The sequence below is a fragment of the Triticum urartu genome, chromosome 3A (genome assembly GCF_056163025.1).
Source record: "Triticum urartu cultivar PI428250 chromosome 3A, HENAU_Tu73, whole genome shotgun sequence".
NCBI lineage: Eukaryota > Viridiplantae > Streptophyta > Magnoliopsida > Poales > Poaceae > Triticum > Triticum urartu.
The window spans coordinates 672886677-672906551 of record NC_141875.1 but is presented as its reverse complement, the minus strand read 5'-3'; the positions used below and the strand labels follow the sequence as shown (position 1 = coordinate 672906551).

Below are 19875 nucleotides of genomic sequence, written 5' to 3'. Positions count from 1 at the left end.
GCACCGCAAGATTGAACCCGAAGCTAAGCACTTCTCCCATTGCAAGAAAGATCAATCTAGTAGGCCAAACCAAACTGATAATTCTAAGAGACTTGCAAAGATATCAAATCATGCATATAAGAATTTAGAGAAGAATCAAATATTGTTCATAGATAAACTTGATCATAAACCCACATTTCATCGAATCTTGGCAAACACACCGCAAAAAGTATTACATCGAATAGATCTCCAAGAATATCGAGGAGAACTTTGTATTGAGAACCAAAGAGAGAGAAGAAGCCATCTAGCTAATAACTATAGACCCGAAGGTCTGTGGTAAACTACTCACACATCATCAAAGAGGCTATGGTGTTGATGTAGAAGCCCTCCGTGATCGAATCCCCCTCCGGCAGGTCACCGAAAAAGGTCCCCAGATGGGATCTCATGGGTATAGAACGCTGTGGCGGTGGAAAAGTGGTTTCGTGGCTCCCCTGGATGTTTTCAGGGTATAAGAGTATATATAGGTGAAAGAAGTAGGTCGGTGGAGCTACAAGGGGCCCACAAGGGTGGGGGCGTGCCTACCCCCTGGGTGCGCCTCCCTACCTCGTGCCCGCCTCATTGCGCCTTGACCTCCACTTGAAGTCTCCTGGATTGCGTTTGTTCCAAAAAGATCCTCGCGAAGGTTTCATTCCGTTTGATATTCCTTTTCTGCGAAACACTGAAATAGGCAAAAAAACATCAATTTGCACTAGGCCTTCGGTTAATAGGTTAGTCCCAAAAATAATATAAAGTGCATATTAAAGCCCATTAAACATCCAAAACATATAATATAATAGCGATACGTTGGAGACGTATCACCGACAGCCAGCAGGCGGCCCCGCCCCCCCTCAAAGTTTGCACCCATTTACTACGACAAGACAGGGCGTGGCTACAGTATTACCTGCCACCCTCAAATCCAGGACGAACGTGGCCACAGTGCGGGTGTACCAAGCGGACACCCCTCGCCCGACGCAGCACTGTTGCCACGCGGTCCATGACGCGACCTACGTCAGCAGGAGCCATGCTCCCACGACGGGCGGTTGGTACGGCCCGCAGGCGGCGGGCCCTACCTACCTGCGAGCAGCTAGAAGACGGCGCATCCCAAGCATGCAGCCTTGAGGGCAGGCCGACCTCCAGCAGTCGGCCCTCCCTCCCCTCGGAATTTGCACACCATTAATCTGATGAGACGGAGCGTGGCTACAGTGAGCGCCCGCCAGGCGGCGGGATTGTAGCCATGCGCCCCCCGACGAGGCCTCTGTCACCAAGGGCGGGGCTACAGTAGAAAGCAGTCAGCATGGCCCGCAGGCGGCGGGCCCTACCTGTCGGCGAGTTCACGGCAGCCGACAGGACCTACCAAGCGGCGGGCCCTAGCAGCCGGCAAAGAAGCCGGGGCCCAGGGACACTGACGGCCGGGTCCTATAGCCGGTCGGATTACCATTGTACCCTTGGGGGTAGGCCTATATAAACCCCCAGGTTCACCCATGCAAAGGGTTCAAAACCCTAGCAACCATACACACATAGAGAGAGGAGATAGAGCTAGCCTTGCACTTCTTCCTCCTCTAACCGAACAGCTCAAGGAGCAACCTTGTAGCTACCTTATTGACAAAATTTATCATGCGGAGACCCCGCAGAGCAGGACTAGGGGTGTTATCTCCATGGAGAGCCCCGAACCTGGGTAAGACTCGTAGGCGTTCAAGATCTCGCTCACTCCCGCTTCCAGGGCCCGATGACGTACTCCTGTCCCCATCCATGATAAGCCACCCCCTGGCATATGTCGCTAGATATCCCCGACAAAACTACTTGGGCAACTACGCACTCCAGGGAAAATAAAACACTTCGGGTGGAAGGTGCTCAGGGGCTGTACTACCATGCCTTGGAGTCTTAGTTGGTAGACACACTCCAGTCCTTCCACAATGTCCAGTTTGCAAGACAGGGATTGATGACATTCAACATGTTCTTTTCTGCTGTCCTCGGGCGCGCAAGGTTTGGGCCGAGCTTGGGTTAAAAACTGCTATAGATGAGGCAGTAGCGCAAGGCAGATCGGGATCAGTTACTTTAGAAATCCTGCCGAAAAATTGCTCATCCATTGGTGACATCCCACAGCTGAACTAATCTTGATTGCTATGTGGTTCATATGGTGGACTGTGCTAGTTTATATCCTCACGAACTGGCCAACTAATCCGCCCAATGCTGGTACAGAGGAACCCCCCCCCCCCCCCCCCCCCTGCCATATCTGACAGCGGCCTAGCAAGCCTCTTATGAGGCCATGGTGCTATAGCAACAACAGGCGAACGCTGCATGGGGACAGGATTCAGGCTAATGGTTGGATGCCATGGCTTGAAGTCCCACCTCAGTATGTTGGAGAAAGCTGGCGTGAAATCACTGGGTATACTGGTCCGTCGATGATGGATGGTGTGACTCCGGAAGATAACGTACAAGATGATGGTCTGGCATCTTTGAATGATCATGTAGCACAGGTGGAAATGGCTGTAGAGGACATTGTGCTTGGATCAAATAATAGCAACTTCAGTTTTATCAGAGGGGCAGCGGAAGATACGAATATCAGAGTTTTGCCGTTCAAAAATCTGCTTGCTTTCTTCAGAGCCTTTACCTATAAAGCTATGCCACCAATGATCATGAATGGAGGGCACCAGGAGGAGGATACATACATGTTCTGTAAACAGCTCTAGTACATATTTGTGGCACACATGCTGAAGAAATTTTACAACACAATTGTTGGTGAGAGCCCAATCCTTGGAGCAAAATGGAAAAATGGAGCTGGGACATGGCCTTTGCACCAATTGTGATCTCGATCGTGGGAGGATAGGGCATCTAGGGCCAATCTGCTAGTATGCTGGACTGGGGGATGATTCAGAGAGCTTCGCTGTCGTAGTACAGGAAGATAACAATAAGATGCGGGTTGCCCACAAAGAGAAGAAGATAATTGTGCCAGAATATGATCCCAACACTCTCCGTAGAAGCTCGAGGATGAACAACTATGATGGATTTAAAGCCCCCTCCATGGCAGAAGGGAGAGTGTGCAAGAGCAAGGTGAAGCCTCGCCATGTACCAGCAGCGCCCAACCTAAACAACACCACATCTTCTGTTTGCACGGGAGTTCCACCACCAACCCCCATTCCCACTCTGCAGGCCATTGGTTCAGTGCGCCGCGGAATACCTGCTGAAGAACTCTCCCCAGCAAAGCTTCTTGCATCCAAGAAGGGGGAGTCTTCTACCTCCTCCTCTACCTAAAGGCGCATGCCGCTCAGGCAGCAGTGGAACGTTATGGTGTGGAAAGTGCGCGGAATAAATTCTGAAGAAAAAACTCTAGCTATAAAGAATGCGGTCGATGCCTGTGGATGTAATGTCGTATGTTTGCAGGAGACTAAGCGCGCCTCTTTTGATTTATCTTATATTAAAACTTTCTACCCCTGTCATTTCGATAAGTTTGAAGTTGTTCCCTCCAGTGGAGCGTCCGGTGGCTTCATTACTATTTGGAACAACTCAGCTTTTGATGGAACTATGTGTTTCTCTGAAAATTTTGTTCTTGGTATTTCCTTCACCTGCAAATTTCTGGACGATCATGGGTGCTGTGTAATGTTTATGGACCCTGTCGAGGAGAGGACAGAAGAATGTTCACTGATTGGTTGTATGATATGTCCATTCCTGACGAAGAGGATTGGCTTTTAGTGGGAGATTATAACTTCATTAGATCCACACAAAACCGCAATAAACCCGGGGGAAATATAAATGACATCCTTATGTTCAATGATATCATCCGAAGCCAAGAGTTGATCGAAATCCCATTGAGGGGGAGAACTTACACGTGCAGTAATATGCAAGAGGACCCTTTGTTAGAACAACTTGACTGGTGCTTTTCTTCCTGTCATTGGACGTAATCTTATCCTAACACTATGGTCACCTCCCTCGGTAAACCAGTGTCTGACCATTGCCCTTGTGTGGTTAACATTGAGACAAATATACCAAAGAGCAGAATCTTTCGGTTTGTAAACTACTGGATTAATCACCCGGGATTTCTTGATGTGGTTGAGTCCTCCTAGAATAAAACCTATCATGCTAATAATAGTGCCGCTCTGCTTTGCAAGAAATTGAAGTGTCTCTGTTATGATCTCAAAAAATGGAGCAAAGGGATCTCCCGCCTATCTGTCCTAATTCAAAACTGTAACTGGGCCCTTAGTGAGCTTGATGGGCTTGAGGACCAGAGACCCCTTTCGACACCTGAATCCAACTTTCGCATGATAGTGAAGGCCCATCTACTTAAGCTCATGAAGTTCCAAAATGAATACTGGAGGAAGCGATGCACGATCAGGTACATTAAGTTTGTCCAGGAAAATACCAAACTCTTCCATGCTCTCGCAACAGAAAGATATCGAAGAAATACCATTGCTTCTCTGAAGCTACCTGACGGCACAGTGGTTCAGGACCATAATTCCAAAGAGGCAGTGATGTTCAACACATACAAAGATAGGTGAATCGTCCCCGCCATCCATGAAACTTGACCTAGCTTCAATCAGTAGACGAGTTGCAAACCTGGACTCTCTGTCGGCTCCCTTCACACATCGAGAAATCGATGATGTTGTTCGCTCCATGCCAGTTGATCGTGCCCTGGGCCCGGATGGATTTAACGGTGCTTTTTTGAAAAGTTGCTGGCATATAATTAATAGGGATTTCTATAAACTTTGTGATGACTTTTGGAAAGGTGGGCTTGATCTCACTAGCATCAACTCTGGATTTATCACCTTGATACCAAAGATTGGTTCGCCGGAGACAACGAATGACTTTCGCCCGATCACACTGCTTAACTGTTGTCTCAAAGTCATCACGAAAATCCTAGCCAACAGACTGCAAAACTTGATCCTCGACATAGCGCATAAAAACCAGTATGGGTTTCTCCATGGCAGAACGATCCAAGACTGTCTCGCCTAGGCATTTGAATACATCTATCAATGTCAAAGTTCGAAGCGTCCTATTGTACTGCTCAAACTGGATTTTGCAAAGGCGTTCGACACAATTGAACACTCCTCTATGTTAGAAATCATGCGCCATATGGGCTTTGATGATAGGTGGCTGAACTGGGTTATTACAATATTCGGATCTGGGACATCATCGGTGCTGCTCAACGGGGTGTCGGGGAGGCAATTTCGATGCCGTTGTGGTGTGAGACAAGGCGACCCCCTGTCCCCCCGATCTTCGTCTTGGCCGCTGACCTGCTACAGGCGGCTATCAATGAAGCACACCGGAGTGGTTTGATTAACTTGTCGATACCGGCACGTGGTTCAGCAGACTACCCAGTGGTACAGTATGCAGACGACACGATCTTCCTGATGCCTGCCTGCCCGGACCAAGCAAGAACCATGAAGCAAATTTTGGTGGACTATGCTGATTCCGTCGGCCTCAAGATCAACTTTCAAAAGTCGGTCATAGTGCCGCTAAATGTTGATGGCGATGTGATGGCTCAACTAGCACAAATTTGGCAATGCTCGATTGGATCCATGCTGTTCACATACCTTGGCCTACCCATGGGCACCACCCGTCCTACGATGATGGACCTGATGCCAATTTTTTTTTAGAAAAGGAGGATTACCCCCGGCCTTTGCATCTGAGCGATGCATGCAGCCATTTTATTAATTATTCATAAAGACCTTATAAAGTAGTACATCAGATAGTCTGAAGCCACCATCTTAACAATAACTGTCGCTACTCCTATCCACTTGATGAAGGGGTGCCGATGATCCGAGCCTAATACCAAACAGACATCGCACCAAGCCTAACATCTAAAGCCGGAGACCCCAACCAAGCCACATACTGGGTTTGGGGTACAAACCGGTCCAATGGTGGACAAGGTTGAACGCAAACTGTCCTCATCCCCGTGTCTTATGGATCAAGGAAGTAAACTGACGCTCCTAAACTCTCTCATCACGTCCCTCATGATCTATCCCATGTGCACCATCAAGCTCCCTCCAAAGCTAATTGAACACCTCGACAAACTCAGGAGGAGATGCTTATGGCGCAAAAAGACTGAAACTGGAGAGACCAGTAATTCCCTTGCGGCATGGAACCTGGTGTGTCGGCCCAAAAAGCATGGAGGGCTCGGAGCTTTGGACATCGAAATCCAAAAGATGGCTCTGCTATTGAAATTTCTGCACTCCTACAACAAAAAAGATATCCCCTGGTGCAAACTCATATGGTCTACGTATTATGAGGAGGTGATTCCGCACACAGCCGAGTCGTGTGGATCCTTCTGGTGGCGAGACGTCATGAGCCTCAGCGACGTTTATCGAGGGATAACCCATGTGAATGTGGGTGACGGCACCGGTGCACTGTTCTGGAAAGATCTATGGCTGGATCACACCCTTGAAGTTTCCCATCCGAGAGCTTTTTCATTCACTAGAACTGAAGACGCGTCGATAGCAGAATTCTTGTCCATTGAGACTGTGAATGAAGGATTTTATACACCACTTACGACGCAGGCCCGACTGGAGATGCAGGTCGCTACGGCCCCTGTGGTGCCCCGTGCTGAACCTGACACTTGGGTGTGTATATGGGGTGCGGCATACTCATCTAGGAATTCTATGCACACTACTTCAGAGATGTAGAGGCTGATGATGCATTTCGGTGGATCTGGAAATCTCGATGCACTATGAAAATCAAAGTCTTTGCGTGGCTCCTTGCAGGAGACAGGATAAACACACGAAACATGCTGCGTAGAAGACATTACAATGTTGGAGACGACATCAATTGTGCTTTATGTCGGGGAGGGGTGGAAGAAACAGTGGAGCATCTATTCTTTGAATGCCCCTTCAGTACACAATGTTGGTCCTCCATGGGTCTTACCTGGACGGTCGATTCCCACGTCTCAAAGCCGTTCATTCAGGACAGAGATGCTGGACACAGCCAATGTACATGGAGGTTTTCATGACTGGAGCGTGGAGTATATGGAAGGAACGTAACAACAAAATTTTCAGTGGGATACCGCACTCCATCGGCTCTTGGAGGGAAAGATTCAAGAAAGACTTCGCCCTCCTTATCCACCGAGTCAAACCTGCCCTCAAAGGGTTTGTGAGCACCTTTGTTGCTTCATTAAGCTAGATTTGTGTATATAGTTTGGGTCGACCTTGTTTCTGTAATACCCCTCCACATACTTATCCCTAGGAAGGGTGCTGGTCCCCCAAGTTGGTGTCCACCCCTGTCTTAGCCGGATAAATGTAAGGATGGAAACTCTGTAAACATTTTGATAAATTAACTAACGTCAGTAGGAGCCTCTCCTACTGTCTTCATCGTTCAAAAAAAAGGAGAGATGATACAGGAGCTTGATCGCTCGGCTGTTTCAATCAAAGTTTTGGCAACAAGCTTTGTCAGAGCTGCAACACCAATCGGATGATACAGGAGTTCGAAAAGAGATTCATACATGGAAGAAACCAATCGGAGGTACTGTTAAGATTAATGTGGATGCATCGTTTTGTCAGGAAACACTCTCAGGATCCAGTGGAGCGGTGGCGAGAGACCACAAAGAAAATTTTATTTTGGCAGCAACTTGGGTTCTACCCCATGTTTGCAGTGCAGAATCAGCAGAATTGAGTGCTATTCGGAATGGCCTATACCTGGCATGGAGAATTGGATGCAATAAGGTATACATAGAATGAGATAGCATACTTGCGGTAGAGGCTATTACACGAGCAGATGATTATATGGGTCCTGATGTGGCAGTGATAGCTGAATATATCCATCTCGCTACAGATTTTGCCAATATTGACTACGGTTATTGTTGCAGAGAAGCTAATGTGGTTGCTGATAACTTAGCTAAACTATCTTTTGTTTCTAATTCGTCTGAACTCTGTGACTCTATTATCCCCGACTTTATTATTTCCCACATTGTAAACGACATGTCAACTGTTTGAGGAATAAAGTTTATAATGTTCAAAAAAGGAATACTTCCTATCTGCTGGCTTTGCTCGGACTGGATGTTGGAATTGACTGGAACTGTTCTAAAATAAGTGTTTGGAACTTAACTCGGACAGTTATTATTTTGAAGTCCTGAAGTCGGGACAAGTTGGATGTGAACAATTGACTGAGACTGAGAAAATTTACAGACACAGAGAAGGAAAGCAAAGCATACAGTTCAGCGAGAGGAGGATCGCTTTCATCCATGCTACAACTGACAACAATGACAGAACGATTCATGGCAAATGTAAATGTAAATGTAAATGGCAGAAGAACGCACATATAGGAAACGTTGCCGATCGATCACTGATCGACGCCGTAGTCGATGCTGAGCTCGCGCATGGGTGGGATGGTCTCCATGGCGAAGACCATCAGGTGGGGGCACGACTCGTCCTCGTCGCCGCGGACCACCAGCTGGACGAACGCGTTCGGTGCGCGGCTATGGCTGATGTAGGCCGCGAAGTTCCTCCTCTTGGACACGTCGATCACGTACCCCGGCGCCGGGCACTGCGCGAACCGGGGTGGTTCCTCGCCGTCGTCCGGAAGCACGGCCGCGGGGGCGTCCCCCCACTCCCTCCACCTCGGCGGGAACTTTCTCGGGTCGACGATGCCTCCCCACTCCTCCATTGACGCGCCGGTACTGGCATTGGTGTTCGCGTTGGCAATGCGGGGGTGATCCGCGGGGAGCACGTCTCCGGTGAACTCGCAGAGGAAGGCGCCCGGCTGGATCAGGTCCAGCGTCCTCACGCCCCACTCCGTCTCCTTGGACCGGAACACCTCCAGCCGGTGCTTCATCCCCCGCTGCGTCACGCGGTTGGGGCAGCTCCTGGGTGGGCACCCGCACCTCGCGCCGCACTCGTACACCACCGGCCGTCCCCTCACGAGCGTGCCGTCGGCACTGTACGCCGGGCCGCCCCCGCCGCTCCTCTTCACGCAGGCGCAGCCGGAGGGCGCGCACTTGGACGACATCTCGCTGCACGCCGTCTTGGAGTAGATGCAGCACTTGTGGCCGCGCCTCACCGGTTTGGGCGGCGCCGGGAACTCGGAGCATGCGAGGTACTCGAACTCGAGGGGAGAGACGTCCTGGTCCACCGTGTTGCGGACGGGGACGGGCACAGCCTCCTTGCCCTTGGACATGTCCATCGTGAGGTAGCCGGGCGGCCGGATCTTGGCGACGAGCGCGTCGGTGAGGTCTCTGGCGGCGCGCCAGGTGTTGCTGCCGAGCGCGTCCTGGCCTGGCAGGCGGACGAGCTTGAACCGGCAGACCTCGCGGCCGGACTTGCCAGGGCCGTAGGTGGTGGATTGGACCTTGTAGAGGCCGTCGTAGACGTAGAGCTTGCCGCTGGGGCTGGCGTCGCAGTCGTGGCAGCGGATGACGCGCACCTCGACGTCGTAGTTGTAGCTGTAGGACAGGGCGAGATTGCCCCGCTGGAACTCCTGGTCGGAGAGGTGGTCACCGCCGTTGCGCGGACGGCCGCCGCTCCCGGTGTACATCAAGACGTCCCCGTTGTCGTGGTCATCGAGGTACCCGCCCGAGGACACGATGCTGGTGGCGACGGGGTGGCCCTCGCTGACCTGGCTGGCGGGCACGTATCCGATGCCGGCCTGGGTGTGGCAGTGCAGGCCGACGACGAGGAGCTCGGCGCGGTAGTTGAAGGCGTCGCCGACGAGGACGCCGGGGACGGGGCCCACGATGCGCACGTCGCGGTAGAGGCAGAGCTCCCCGTCGATCATGGCGCTGAGGGCCCGCATGTCGGCCCGGTTGCGGCCCGCGTGGTGGTGCTCGGTGTTGCGGTGGCAGCGGCCCCGGAGCGCCTCGAAGATGAGCCGCGCGCGGCGCACCATGTTGCGCACCTGCAGCATGTCCGCCTGCGACGCGGCGACTCTGGCGCGCACCATCTCCGCGCCCGGGCCCCCGCGCGGGCGCTTCCTAACCGAGCCCGAGGCGCCGGCGGCCGGGGACGAGGCGCGCGCTCTGGGCGGAGGAGGGGACGGGGGCAGGGGATACGGCTCCCGCGGCGGAGGGGGCGGCGGGGGCAGGGGAGACTGTGCGCGAGGCGGCGTGGCGGAGGGGAGGCGGGCGGAGATGGCGTCGAGGCGCTGCTGGGAGAGGCGGAGGCGGTTGGCGAAGTGGGAGTGGTCGTCGGGGGAGGGCTCGAGCTCGCGGCGCAGCGTGGCGAGGATCTCGGGGGTGAGACGCGCAGTCCCCGCGGCCGCGCCGCCCGGGTCGTGGCCGGCGGCCTCCCGGCGGAGCGCGGCGCAGAGCTCGGGCGTGAGCGGGAACGCCGGAGCCGGGGCGTCGGGGTCGGGCTTGGGGGCGAGGGGGGGAGCGGGCGCCATCGCCGATCGATCTCCGGCCGGAGGGGACAAGAGAGGGTTTTCTTGTCTCGCCTCGCCTCGCCTCGCCGCTGGGAGGGGTTGGGTGGGGCTGGGGCTGGGACTGGGGAATGGGGAGCGAAGGGAAAGCGCCGCTGCTTTTTACTCCGGGCCGCTGCTGGCTGGCTGGCTGGCATGTGGAACGCGCTGCACTGGCACGGTCGTGTGTACTGTATGACAGGTTTCCGCTTGCGGTTACGCTTACGCCTTTGCAGACTCCTCCCGTGCTGCTTTCTGTTGCCGATTCGGGGCCTGGATGGATGGATGGGTCGTGTATGTAGCGTAGCACTACGAGCCTCGATGACATGAACATGACTGGTCCAGCCCGATTCACCGTAGCACTGCTCGTAGTACTAGTAGTACGATTTGCAGATTATTAAGCGAATTGTGCGGCATGCATGACCATTGAACGAATTGATGGTACTGCACTAAATGGGTAGTAAGACCAGGACCAAATACTTACCATCTAAGGAACGATAAAATGCGAGCGTACATCGACAATCATACATAGAGAACGCGCGATTCGAAGCCACTGACGTTCAACTTGAGGGCTCCTTTGATTCAAAGAATTTTCGTAGAAATTTTGGAGGATTAGAATTTCTTTTTGTTTATGTTGGTCGTTTGATTCAATGGCCCCTGAGGAGGATGGCTGTAACGCCAGATTCTACCAACGACATTGGCCCTTAATTAAGGATGATATCAAGAGTGGTTCTGGGCTTCCTAAATGGGGGTCATATACCGGAAGCGGTATATAAAACGGTGATTGTTTTTATCCCTAAGGTTAAAAATCTTCGTAATATTACTCAGTATAGGCCCATTTCCCTATGTAATACCATTTATAAGCTTTGCTCTAAGGTGTTGGGTAACCATCATCGTGAGATTCGTGATGTGATACAGTCAGGGAGCAAAGCACTTTTGTTCCTGGGAGACTTATCACTAATAATGTAATTACTTCATATAAGTGCATTTCATGCAATGAAGAGGAAGAAAGGAAAACAAGGTTGGGCGACCGTTAAAATTGACATGATGAAAGCATATGACCGCGTCATGTGGGAGTATTTGTAAGGTGTTATGCTTCAATTAGGTTGCTAAGAAGAGTTGGTTTCTCTAGATTATGAGATGTGTTAATCCAGTAAGCTTCTAGGTGAAATTCAATGGGGAGTTGCTACGTTCCTTTCGTCCATCCAGAGGGATAAGGCAAGGGGATCCGATCTCTCCATTCCTCTTCCTGTTATGTGGAGAGGGCCTGTCATGCATGTCGAAGAATTATGACGATGGGTGGATTGATAAAGTATATGAGTAAGGCTGTGATCGTTGTGTGAGTGTCTCACCATCTTTTTGTTGATGACTATCTTGTCTTCCAGAAGGCTGATAATTGGAGTGCACATCATCCCAATTAAACATTGCAAGCTTATAGCCTTGACTCTGGTCAAAGTGCAAACAAGTTGAAGACTTTGGTATTTTTAGCCCTAACTATGGAACTTCAGTAAGAGTGGGGTCCGGAATACCTTGAATATCCAAAGGGAGACCCTTGCGAAGAAGTACCTTGGTCTAGCAACGGTGGCAGGGAGGATTATAGAACAAAAATTTGAACATATTGACGAGCAGGCGAGATCGAGGGTACAAGTTTGGTGTGGCAAAAAGATCTCATGTGCAAGAAATGTGGTGCATCTTAAGTCAGTGATTCAAGCGTTACCGACTGCTTGCTCCCAAGGGAGTTGTTAGGATTCTCCCAAGTGTAAGCATGAAGTAGATTGGTAAAAAGTATTTCTCTCGGTTAGAGAACCAAGGTTATCAATCCAGCGTTAGTATCCCAAGGTAGCAAAGTCAACAGGACCTATACACAAAACACACTCGTCCCCAACACGGCAAGAGGGTTGCAAATGATAGAGATAGATAGTAGCAAAGTAACAAGGTAATAGTGGCAATTTTGAAGAAGAGTTAAGTAATGGAGAATAGACCCAAGGGGCCATAGGTTCACTAGTAGCATCTCTCTCGAAAACAGGCGAATGGCATGGTAAACAAATTACAGTTGGGCAATCGACCAAATTGCAATATTGATGACTACGATCATTCATGGTATAATATCATATAGGCATTACATACATGATAAGTAGACCGTTAATCCAGCTGCATCTACTACTAGTACTCCACCCCAAAACAGCTATCCGGCATGCATCTCAAGGTTTAAGTTTGCAAGAAACTGAGTATCACAATAAGCAATATGACATCATGTAGACAGAAAAAAGTCAATCAATATGACAAAACCCCATCATTTTATCCTTAGTGACAACAATACAATACATGCCTTAGCTCCTTTTGTCACTGCGTTAGATCATCGTAAGATTGAATGCACTACAAAAGCACCACTCCCTCTGAAGAAAAACCCATCGAAGTTGGCCAAACAAGATAGATAGATAGAGTAGAGAGCATGCAAAGCTATTTAATTATACAGCAAAAAATCCTCAAAAGATTCAATTAATTTCAATGAACAATCTAATCATAAAGTGACAATTCATCATGTTCCAACAAATACATCACCTATTACACTGAATTGATCCCAATCATGTGAGAAGGCTCACTGGAACATGGTATTGAAGATCCAAAAGAGAGAGAACCATCTAGCTACTACTATGGACCCTAAGGTCATAATGAAACTACTCACACATGGTCATGGAGGCATCAAGGGTAATGACGAAGACTCCGACAATGGCTTCCCCCCTCCGGCAGAGCTCTGGAACAGGCCTCCAGATTGGATCTTTGCGAAACAGGAACTTGCGGTGGCGATAAAATTCTTCTAAAAATACGGCGAAGGGTTTCAATATTTAAAGAGATTTATGGCGGTGGAGGGAGGCAAATGTGGTATCTATGGGCCTACACATGCCTTGACGGCGCTCCCTAGGGTTAGGCCCGCAACCTGGCTATGTGGGCCCCCTGGTGCATGTCTGGTCCTCCTCCAAAGCTTCTAGGGTCCTTCCTAAATATTGATTTCTTATGAAACCAAGAACAAGCAGAAAACAACTACTAACACTGGGCACTAAATTGATAGGTTAGTCCAGAAAAATAGTATAAATTTCTATAAAAGTGATAATATGATAGCATGAAAAAATAAAAAAATAAAGATACGTTTTAGACGTATCACATGAACAGGGATTTGGCATGATCAATGGATCGCTAGTGCGACCACAATGAAGTCTATTGGTAGTCTATCTGAAGATCCAGTGTACTTTGGTGGCGGATCTTTTGGACGAAGGTTCTGAAGATTGGAATGATGAGTTGGTTAGAAGAATTTTTTATATATATCTTGGTGCGGCAACCATTCTTAACATGCCTAGGCCAAGAGTGCCTACAAAATGTTTATGGGCATGGGAATGGGATAAATCGGGTACATTTCTCATTCAATCTGCGTACCCAGTTTTAAAGAGAGGCAATTTAATTTGCAAGAAGCGTCGGCTAGTTGTTCGGGTTGTGAAGAGACCTGAAAGGCTTTGTGGAAGATTCGTGTCCAACCGAAAATCTGATTCTTTTGGTCGAGGGTGCTAAAGGGTTTTATACCCACTGAAGGAGAATTAGTTTGGACACATATCCATGAAGATGCTACATGCCCCACGTGTGGTAACAGGGAGGAATTGATATACCATGCCTTGATCAGTTGTGAAAGTGCATTACTATTTTGGGATGAAGCTAGATGCTCTTTTGGGCTCAAGCTTCCTTGGTTCCACCCTCTAACGTGGACTAGGGATCTACTAGACCCAACGTGTATCAGCAAAGAAGAGGCTGCTATTGCAATCGCAGTTATGTGGGCTGTGTGGAGCAACAAAAACAAGTAGTACCAACCTGTTCACTCTATGGAGTTGGTACAAGAATTGTTAAGAGCTATGATCGGTCTATTTGTGGCCACATTCTTAGAGAGATGCGTACCTCGCTATCTCTCGCTTTTTCAAGGATTCGAGTTGAAATTTGTAGGAAGAGATGCTAATGAGGTGCCCATTCATGTGCAAGCATGCTCTTTCGTCGGAAGTGAACTGTGTAAGCTTCAATGTAATCCCTGGGTTTTTGAAATGCCGCACTACATTCAGACAATGTCCACCTGCTGAATGAATAAACGCCAATGAGGGTTGTATTAAAAAAAAACACGTTCGACCTTCTCTCAAAAAAAAAAACACGTTCGACCTGTGCGTCAGTGCGTGGCGTCGCACACACGGAGACGATCCCTGAACGAGGCGTGACACGGGTAAGCTGCGGCGGAATGGAAATCGCCGGTGGAATACCTTTGTTTATTCTTCAACAAAGTTGAACGACCGAACGAACCAACCGTTCGCTCATGTTTCACGTTGCTGCGAGTTTTTGCAGGCCCCACGATGCGAGTGCAACGTCGTCGTCATTTCTCTGCCCACCTCATTTCCCCCCTCCATGAAGAAACAGCATTGCCCATAAATACGGTCATACGGTCAGCTAGCCAAAAAGGTGCAAAGCGGTGCGTGTGGCTAGACAACCTAAATATAAATAATTCCTTTTAGGTTACATACAAAGCAAAATGAGTGCAAAATACAACAGTACCGCTAGAAATTTGTCCTAGACAATTATAATAGTTTACCAGCAGTACCGGTTTATTTCTTGTTGTTGATGATACAAATTTAGGGGGGGAGGGTGCTTTTGCAAACACGGTCAACTCCGGAACACAAAGACTCACTTCGTTGTTTGTGAATCTCTCCCCCGCCCCCGCTTCGCTCACTCGGGGTGACACGGGAGGCTAACTGACCTAGCCGGCGCCACCACCTACTCCAACATCTCCTTGCCCTCGCCGTCGCCAGAGGAAGCGGGCGGGAAAGCCCATGGACCTTCCGTGGACGGCGCCGGCCGGGCGCTTGATCCCGGTGCGAGTCCCGACCCACTGGTAGCGATTGGGGAGCTCCCCTGCTCCGGTGTTGTGTTGGTGTGTGCCGTGGGCATCAAGGCGGGTCTGGCAGCAACACACCGAGCTACGAGCCGAAGCACATGGTAGTCACGAGAGCGGGCTCGTGATCGGTGTCGCGGTAGAGGAGAAGGATCAGGCGGGAACGAGCTTTTCGACTGTGCGCGGGCTGTAGGCGGCTCTGTGCACCGATGGTCATGGGTTCAATGGGCTCAATGGGGCGGCATGTGGCACATCAGGCCTCGACGCCCTGTGCTCTGCTAATGGCTACGACGATCGTTAGGCCCATGGGGCCGGCGGTTATCCGGTGTGGACCGATGGCAACAATGGGGGGAGTATGGTTGCCATCACTTGTGCATGGGTGCTTTTGCAAACACGGTCAACTCCGGAACACAAAGACTCACTTTGTTGTTTGTGAATCTCTCCCCCGCCCCCGCATCGCTCACTCGGGGTGACACAGGAGGCTAACTGACCTAGACGGCACCACCACCTACTCCAACATCTCCTTGCCCTCGCCGTCGCCAGAGGAAGCTGGCGGGAAAGCCCGTGGACCTTCCGTGGACGGAGGCAGTGGGGCGCTTGATCCCGGTACGAGTCCCGGCCCATTGGTAGCGATGGGGGACCTCCCCTGCTCCGGTGGTGTGTTGGTGAGTGTCGTGGGCGGCAAGGCAGGGTTGGCAGCAACACACCGAGCTATGAGTCGGAGCACGTGGTAGTCGCGAGAGCGGGCTCGTGGTCGGTGTCGCGGCAGAGGAGAAGGATCAGGCAGGAACGAGCTTTTCGACAGCGTGCGGGCTGTAGGCGGCTCTGTGCACCGATGGTCATGTGTTCAACGGGCTCAATGGGGTGGCATGTGGCACATCAGGCCTCGACGCCCTCTGCTCTGCTAGTGGCTACGACGATCGTTAGGCCCATGGGGCCGGCGGTTATCCGGTGTGGACCGATGGCAACAATGGGGATCTGGGCCCCTGCGTCCAGATCTGAAGGTGGTTGCGGCGGACGTTGGGTGCGTGGGGTGGGTGGCCGCCAGGCATGTGAATGTGGTGGTCTGGCCAGGGTAGGTGGTTGGTGGTGTAGCGTCGGGAGAAGACCTTGCTTCCAGTCTTTGGGTTGGGGCAAGCGATGGCAACACTAGAAGGCGTCGCTTCCTTCGGAAAGGCGTTGCTGAGGCGTTTCTGCTCGCTCCACTACGCATGGAAGCTTGCGGAAAACCCTTGATGCCCTGGGATCGAACGATGATGGCTAGGAGCTTCTTATCGACAATATGGGCTAGTGATAGGTGGGGGGTCTCATTCGTGCTACTTGGTCGTGTTCGTTTGCCAATGATGGTGGTTAGGCTTCTGTGGCAACAATGACGGCCGTGAGGATTATCAGATGTGTGGCATTGGTCGTAGTAGTGAGCTCTTCTCCAATGTATCCATGGGAATACCTCAACTGCTTGTTTCTTTGAAGTTGAAGCTGCGGTGCGGGGCCCGGTGGCATATGATGACGGGCAATAGTTGGTTCGTTCATGATATTCTGTGACGCCAGTCTTGCCTTGTTCTCTGTAGTTCTTCGTCGGAGTTAGAGTTGCGCTGTCTTATTATGAGTGGATGGCGATCATGTGAGTGCAGTGTTGTTCTGCAGCCAATAGGATTGGTGTTTTCTTCTTCTTTGATGTTCTGATCCTCCTCATGTTATTCTTCCACTACTTGCTGCTAAATCTAATTGAAGCCATCAATTTGCCGAGTCTTTAAAAAAAACTCCGATACACAAATGCCAAGTGAAATGGGATCAACCACAAATATTTATGTCCATATATATAGACCAATCCCAACGTTGCAATAGGTATAAACATTCTACCATGTTAGTGCATCATTTATGTGTCATAGTAATGTGAATGTGTAAATAATTGTTTACCAAATAAAATATAAAATAACGCCCGGTATTTACCTGCCCAATTAATTCTACTTCCTTCATTCTAAATATAAGTTTTTTTAAAGATTTTAATACGGACTACATACGGAGCTAAATAAGTAAATATACACTATAAAATATATCTATATACATTTGTATGTACTCCGCATTGAAATCTGACTTATATTTAGAAACGGAGGGAGTAGAATTTTATTTGGTAACAATTTTTTTTTGAACATCAATACAGACAGAAGCGCTCATATACAAGCGCATATACTCACCCCTATGAACGCACACACGCACACCCTACCCCTATGAGCACCTCCGAAAGACTGAGCCGGCATATCATCTTGAAATTTACAAGTCACCGTAGGCACCTCGTCGTCGACGGGAACGTCTCCTCCCACTGAATGCGCATCGCCGGAAATTCTGAAATAAATTATTTGAAACGTACTTATTGGCTTGCTATAAAAATATAATTGTATTTGGCAAGTCAATAATAGATGGAGAAAACGAGTGAGTAAAACACCAGAGATAGGAGGAAAAAATTGAATGGAGTGAACGGAAACGTAGGTAAGTTTGGACGAGGTGGACGATAGGATGTTATAATAATAATAATAATAATAATAATAATAATAATAATAATAATAATAAGGCATATCCAATTAATCTCGTTTATCAAAACATGTCAACTGAACTACCTACTACCACTTCCGTCTGGGTTTTTTTTCAACCGGTTTTTTCGTCCCCTCCCCCACCCCACCCCACGCTCTATCTCCTCATGGTCTCACCTTTTCCCATCCCTCTCGTCCCCTTAGGGTTCGACACCGCCGCCTCCATTGCCCAGCATGCCGCCGCCGCTGGCCGTTCTCCTCCCTCCACCTCCGGCTCTCCTCCGTCACGGTTCTTCCCTGCCCCCTACCCTCCAATTTCATCCCTAAGCCGGCTATGGTTCTCACCTATCTTCGCTTCCCTTTTAGTAGTACCTCATCGCGCTGATCTGCGAGCTCTAGTAGAACCAGGAAAGGGTGGCTGTGGAGGCCACCGACGCGGGCGAGGAGCCGTCGCTGACATTGGTGATTTCATTGAGAGCCTGCTGGTAGTCGCCATGGTGCGATGGGAATTCAGATCGTCTCCGGCGCGATCTACGCGTCAGAACCGAGCTTTATTGTCGATGTCGGCATCTTCGTCGCCGGCTCGATTAGTCACCTTGGCTCGATCGAGGACTGCGCTCCGTCTCAGATCATTATGTTCGGACGAGGGCCTTCATCATCAACTCTGATCTCTATCAAGATCATGAAGGAATCATCGATGGAGCTCGGGGGCTCAATGTCAACATTGCCCTCGGGCGACCATGTTGTTTTTCTGGACATCAAACATGTATCCGCTGCCACCACCTCCTCAAGTGTCGCTTTGATGATTGCTTCGGTGGAATTGTGTGGAATTGAGTGTACAACAACCCTGTAAAATTACTTCGCGTTCCCATGGAGGAATCTTCGGTGATCTATGATATACTGGAGGCCTGTCGGGTATGGACGGGAATCTGGACGAGTTTAGGGCGTGGTTGCTACCTCTTGAGCACTGCGTTGGTTTTCCCTTGAAGAGGAAAGGGTGATGCAGCAAAGTAGCCTAAGTATTTTCCTCAGTTTTTGAGAACCAAAGTATAATCCAGTAGGAGGCCACACGCAAGTCCCTCGTACCTACACAAACAAATAAGAACCTCGCAACCAACGTGATAAGGGGGTTGTCAATCCCTTCAACGTCACTTACGAGAGTGAGATCTGACAGAGATAATAATAATAAGATAAATATTTTTGGTATTTTTATGATAAATATTGAAAGTAAAGATTGTAAAGTAAAATAGATTGGAAACTTATATGATAAAAGGTAGACCCGGGGGCCATAGGTTTCACTAGTGGCTTCTCTAAAGATAGCGTAAGTATTACGTTGGGTGAACAAATTACTGTCAGGCAATTGATAGAAAAGCGAATAATTATGAGAATATCTAGGCATGATCATGTATATAGGCATCACGTCCGTGACAAGTAGACCGACTCCTGCCTGCATCTACTACTATTACTCCACACATCGACCGCTATCTAGCATGCAACTAGAGCATTAAGTTCATAAGAACAGAGTAACACATTAGGTAAGATGGCATGATGTAGAGGGTTAAACTCAAGCAATATGATATAAACCCCATCTTTTTATCCTCGATGGCAATAATACAATACGTGCCTTGTTGTCACTGGGAAAGGACACCGCAAGATTGAACCCAAAGCTAAGCACTTCTCCCATTGCAAGAAAGATCAATCTAGTAGGCCAAACCAAACTGATAATTCAAAGAGACTTGCAAAGATAACCAATCATACATAAAAGATTTCAGAGAAGAATCAAATATTGTTCATAGATAGACTTGATCATAAACCCACAATTCATCGGATCTCGACAGACACACCGCAAAAAGAGTTACATCGAATAGATCTCCAAGAAGATCGACGAGAACTTTGTATTGAATCCAAAGAGAGAGAAGAAGCCATCTAGCTAATAACTATGGACCCGAAGGTCTGAAGTAAACTACTCACACATCACCGGAGAGGCCATGGAGTTGATGTAGAGGCCCTCCATGATCGATGCCCCCTCTGGCGGAGCTCCATAAAAGGCCCCAAGATGGGATCTCTTGGGTACAGAAGGTTGTGGCGGTGGCA

General features: G+C 49.5%; 1 protein-coding gene across 1 annotated transcript; it reads right to left on the bottom strand.

Moving 5' to 3' along the window:
• Positions 1–145: 145 nt before the first annotated feature.
• On the bottom strand, positions 146–10413 carry LOC125549117 (histone-lysine N-methyltransferase family member SUVH9-like). Its single transcript, XM_048712603.2, has 2 exons — positions 8261–10413; positions 146–697 (listed from the first exon to the last, which is right to left on the bottom strand). Exon 1 carries the CDS (start codon positions 10318–10320, stop codon positions 8284–8286), a length of 2037 nt encoding a protein of 678 aa, XP_048568560.2. The 5' UTR covers positions 10321–10413; the 3' UTR covers positions 146–697; positions 8261–8283.
• Positions 10414–19875: the final 9462 nt, after the last annotated feature.

Excerpts from the sequence above, each read along its gene's own strand:
- LOC125549117 (XM_048712603.2), bottom strand. The coding sequence starts at position 10,320 with ATGGCGCCCGCTCCCCCCCTCGCCCCCAAGCCCGACCCCGACGCCCCG.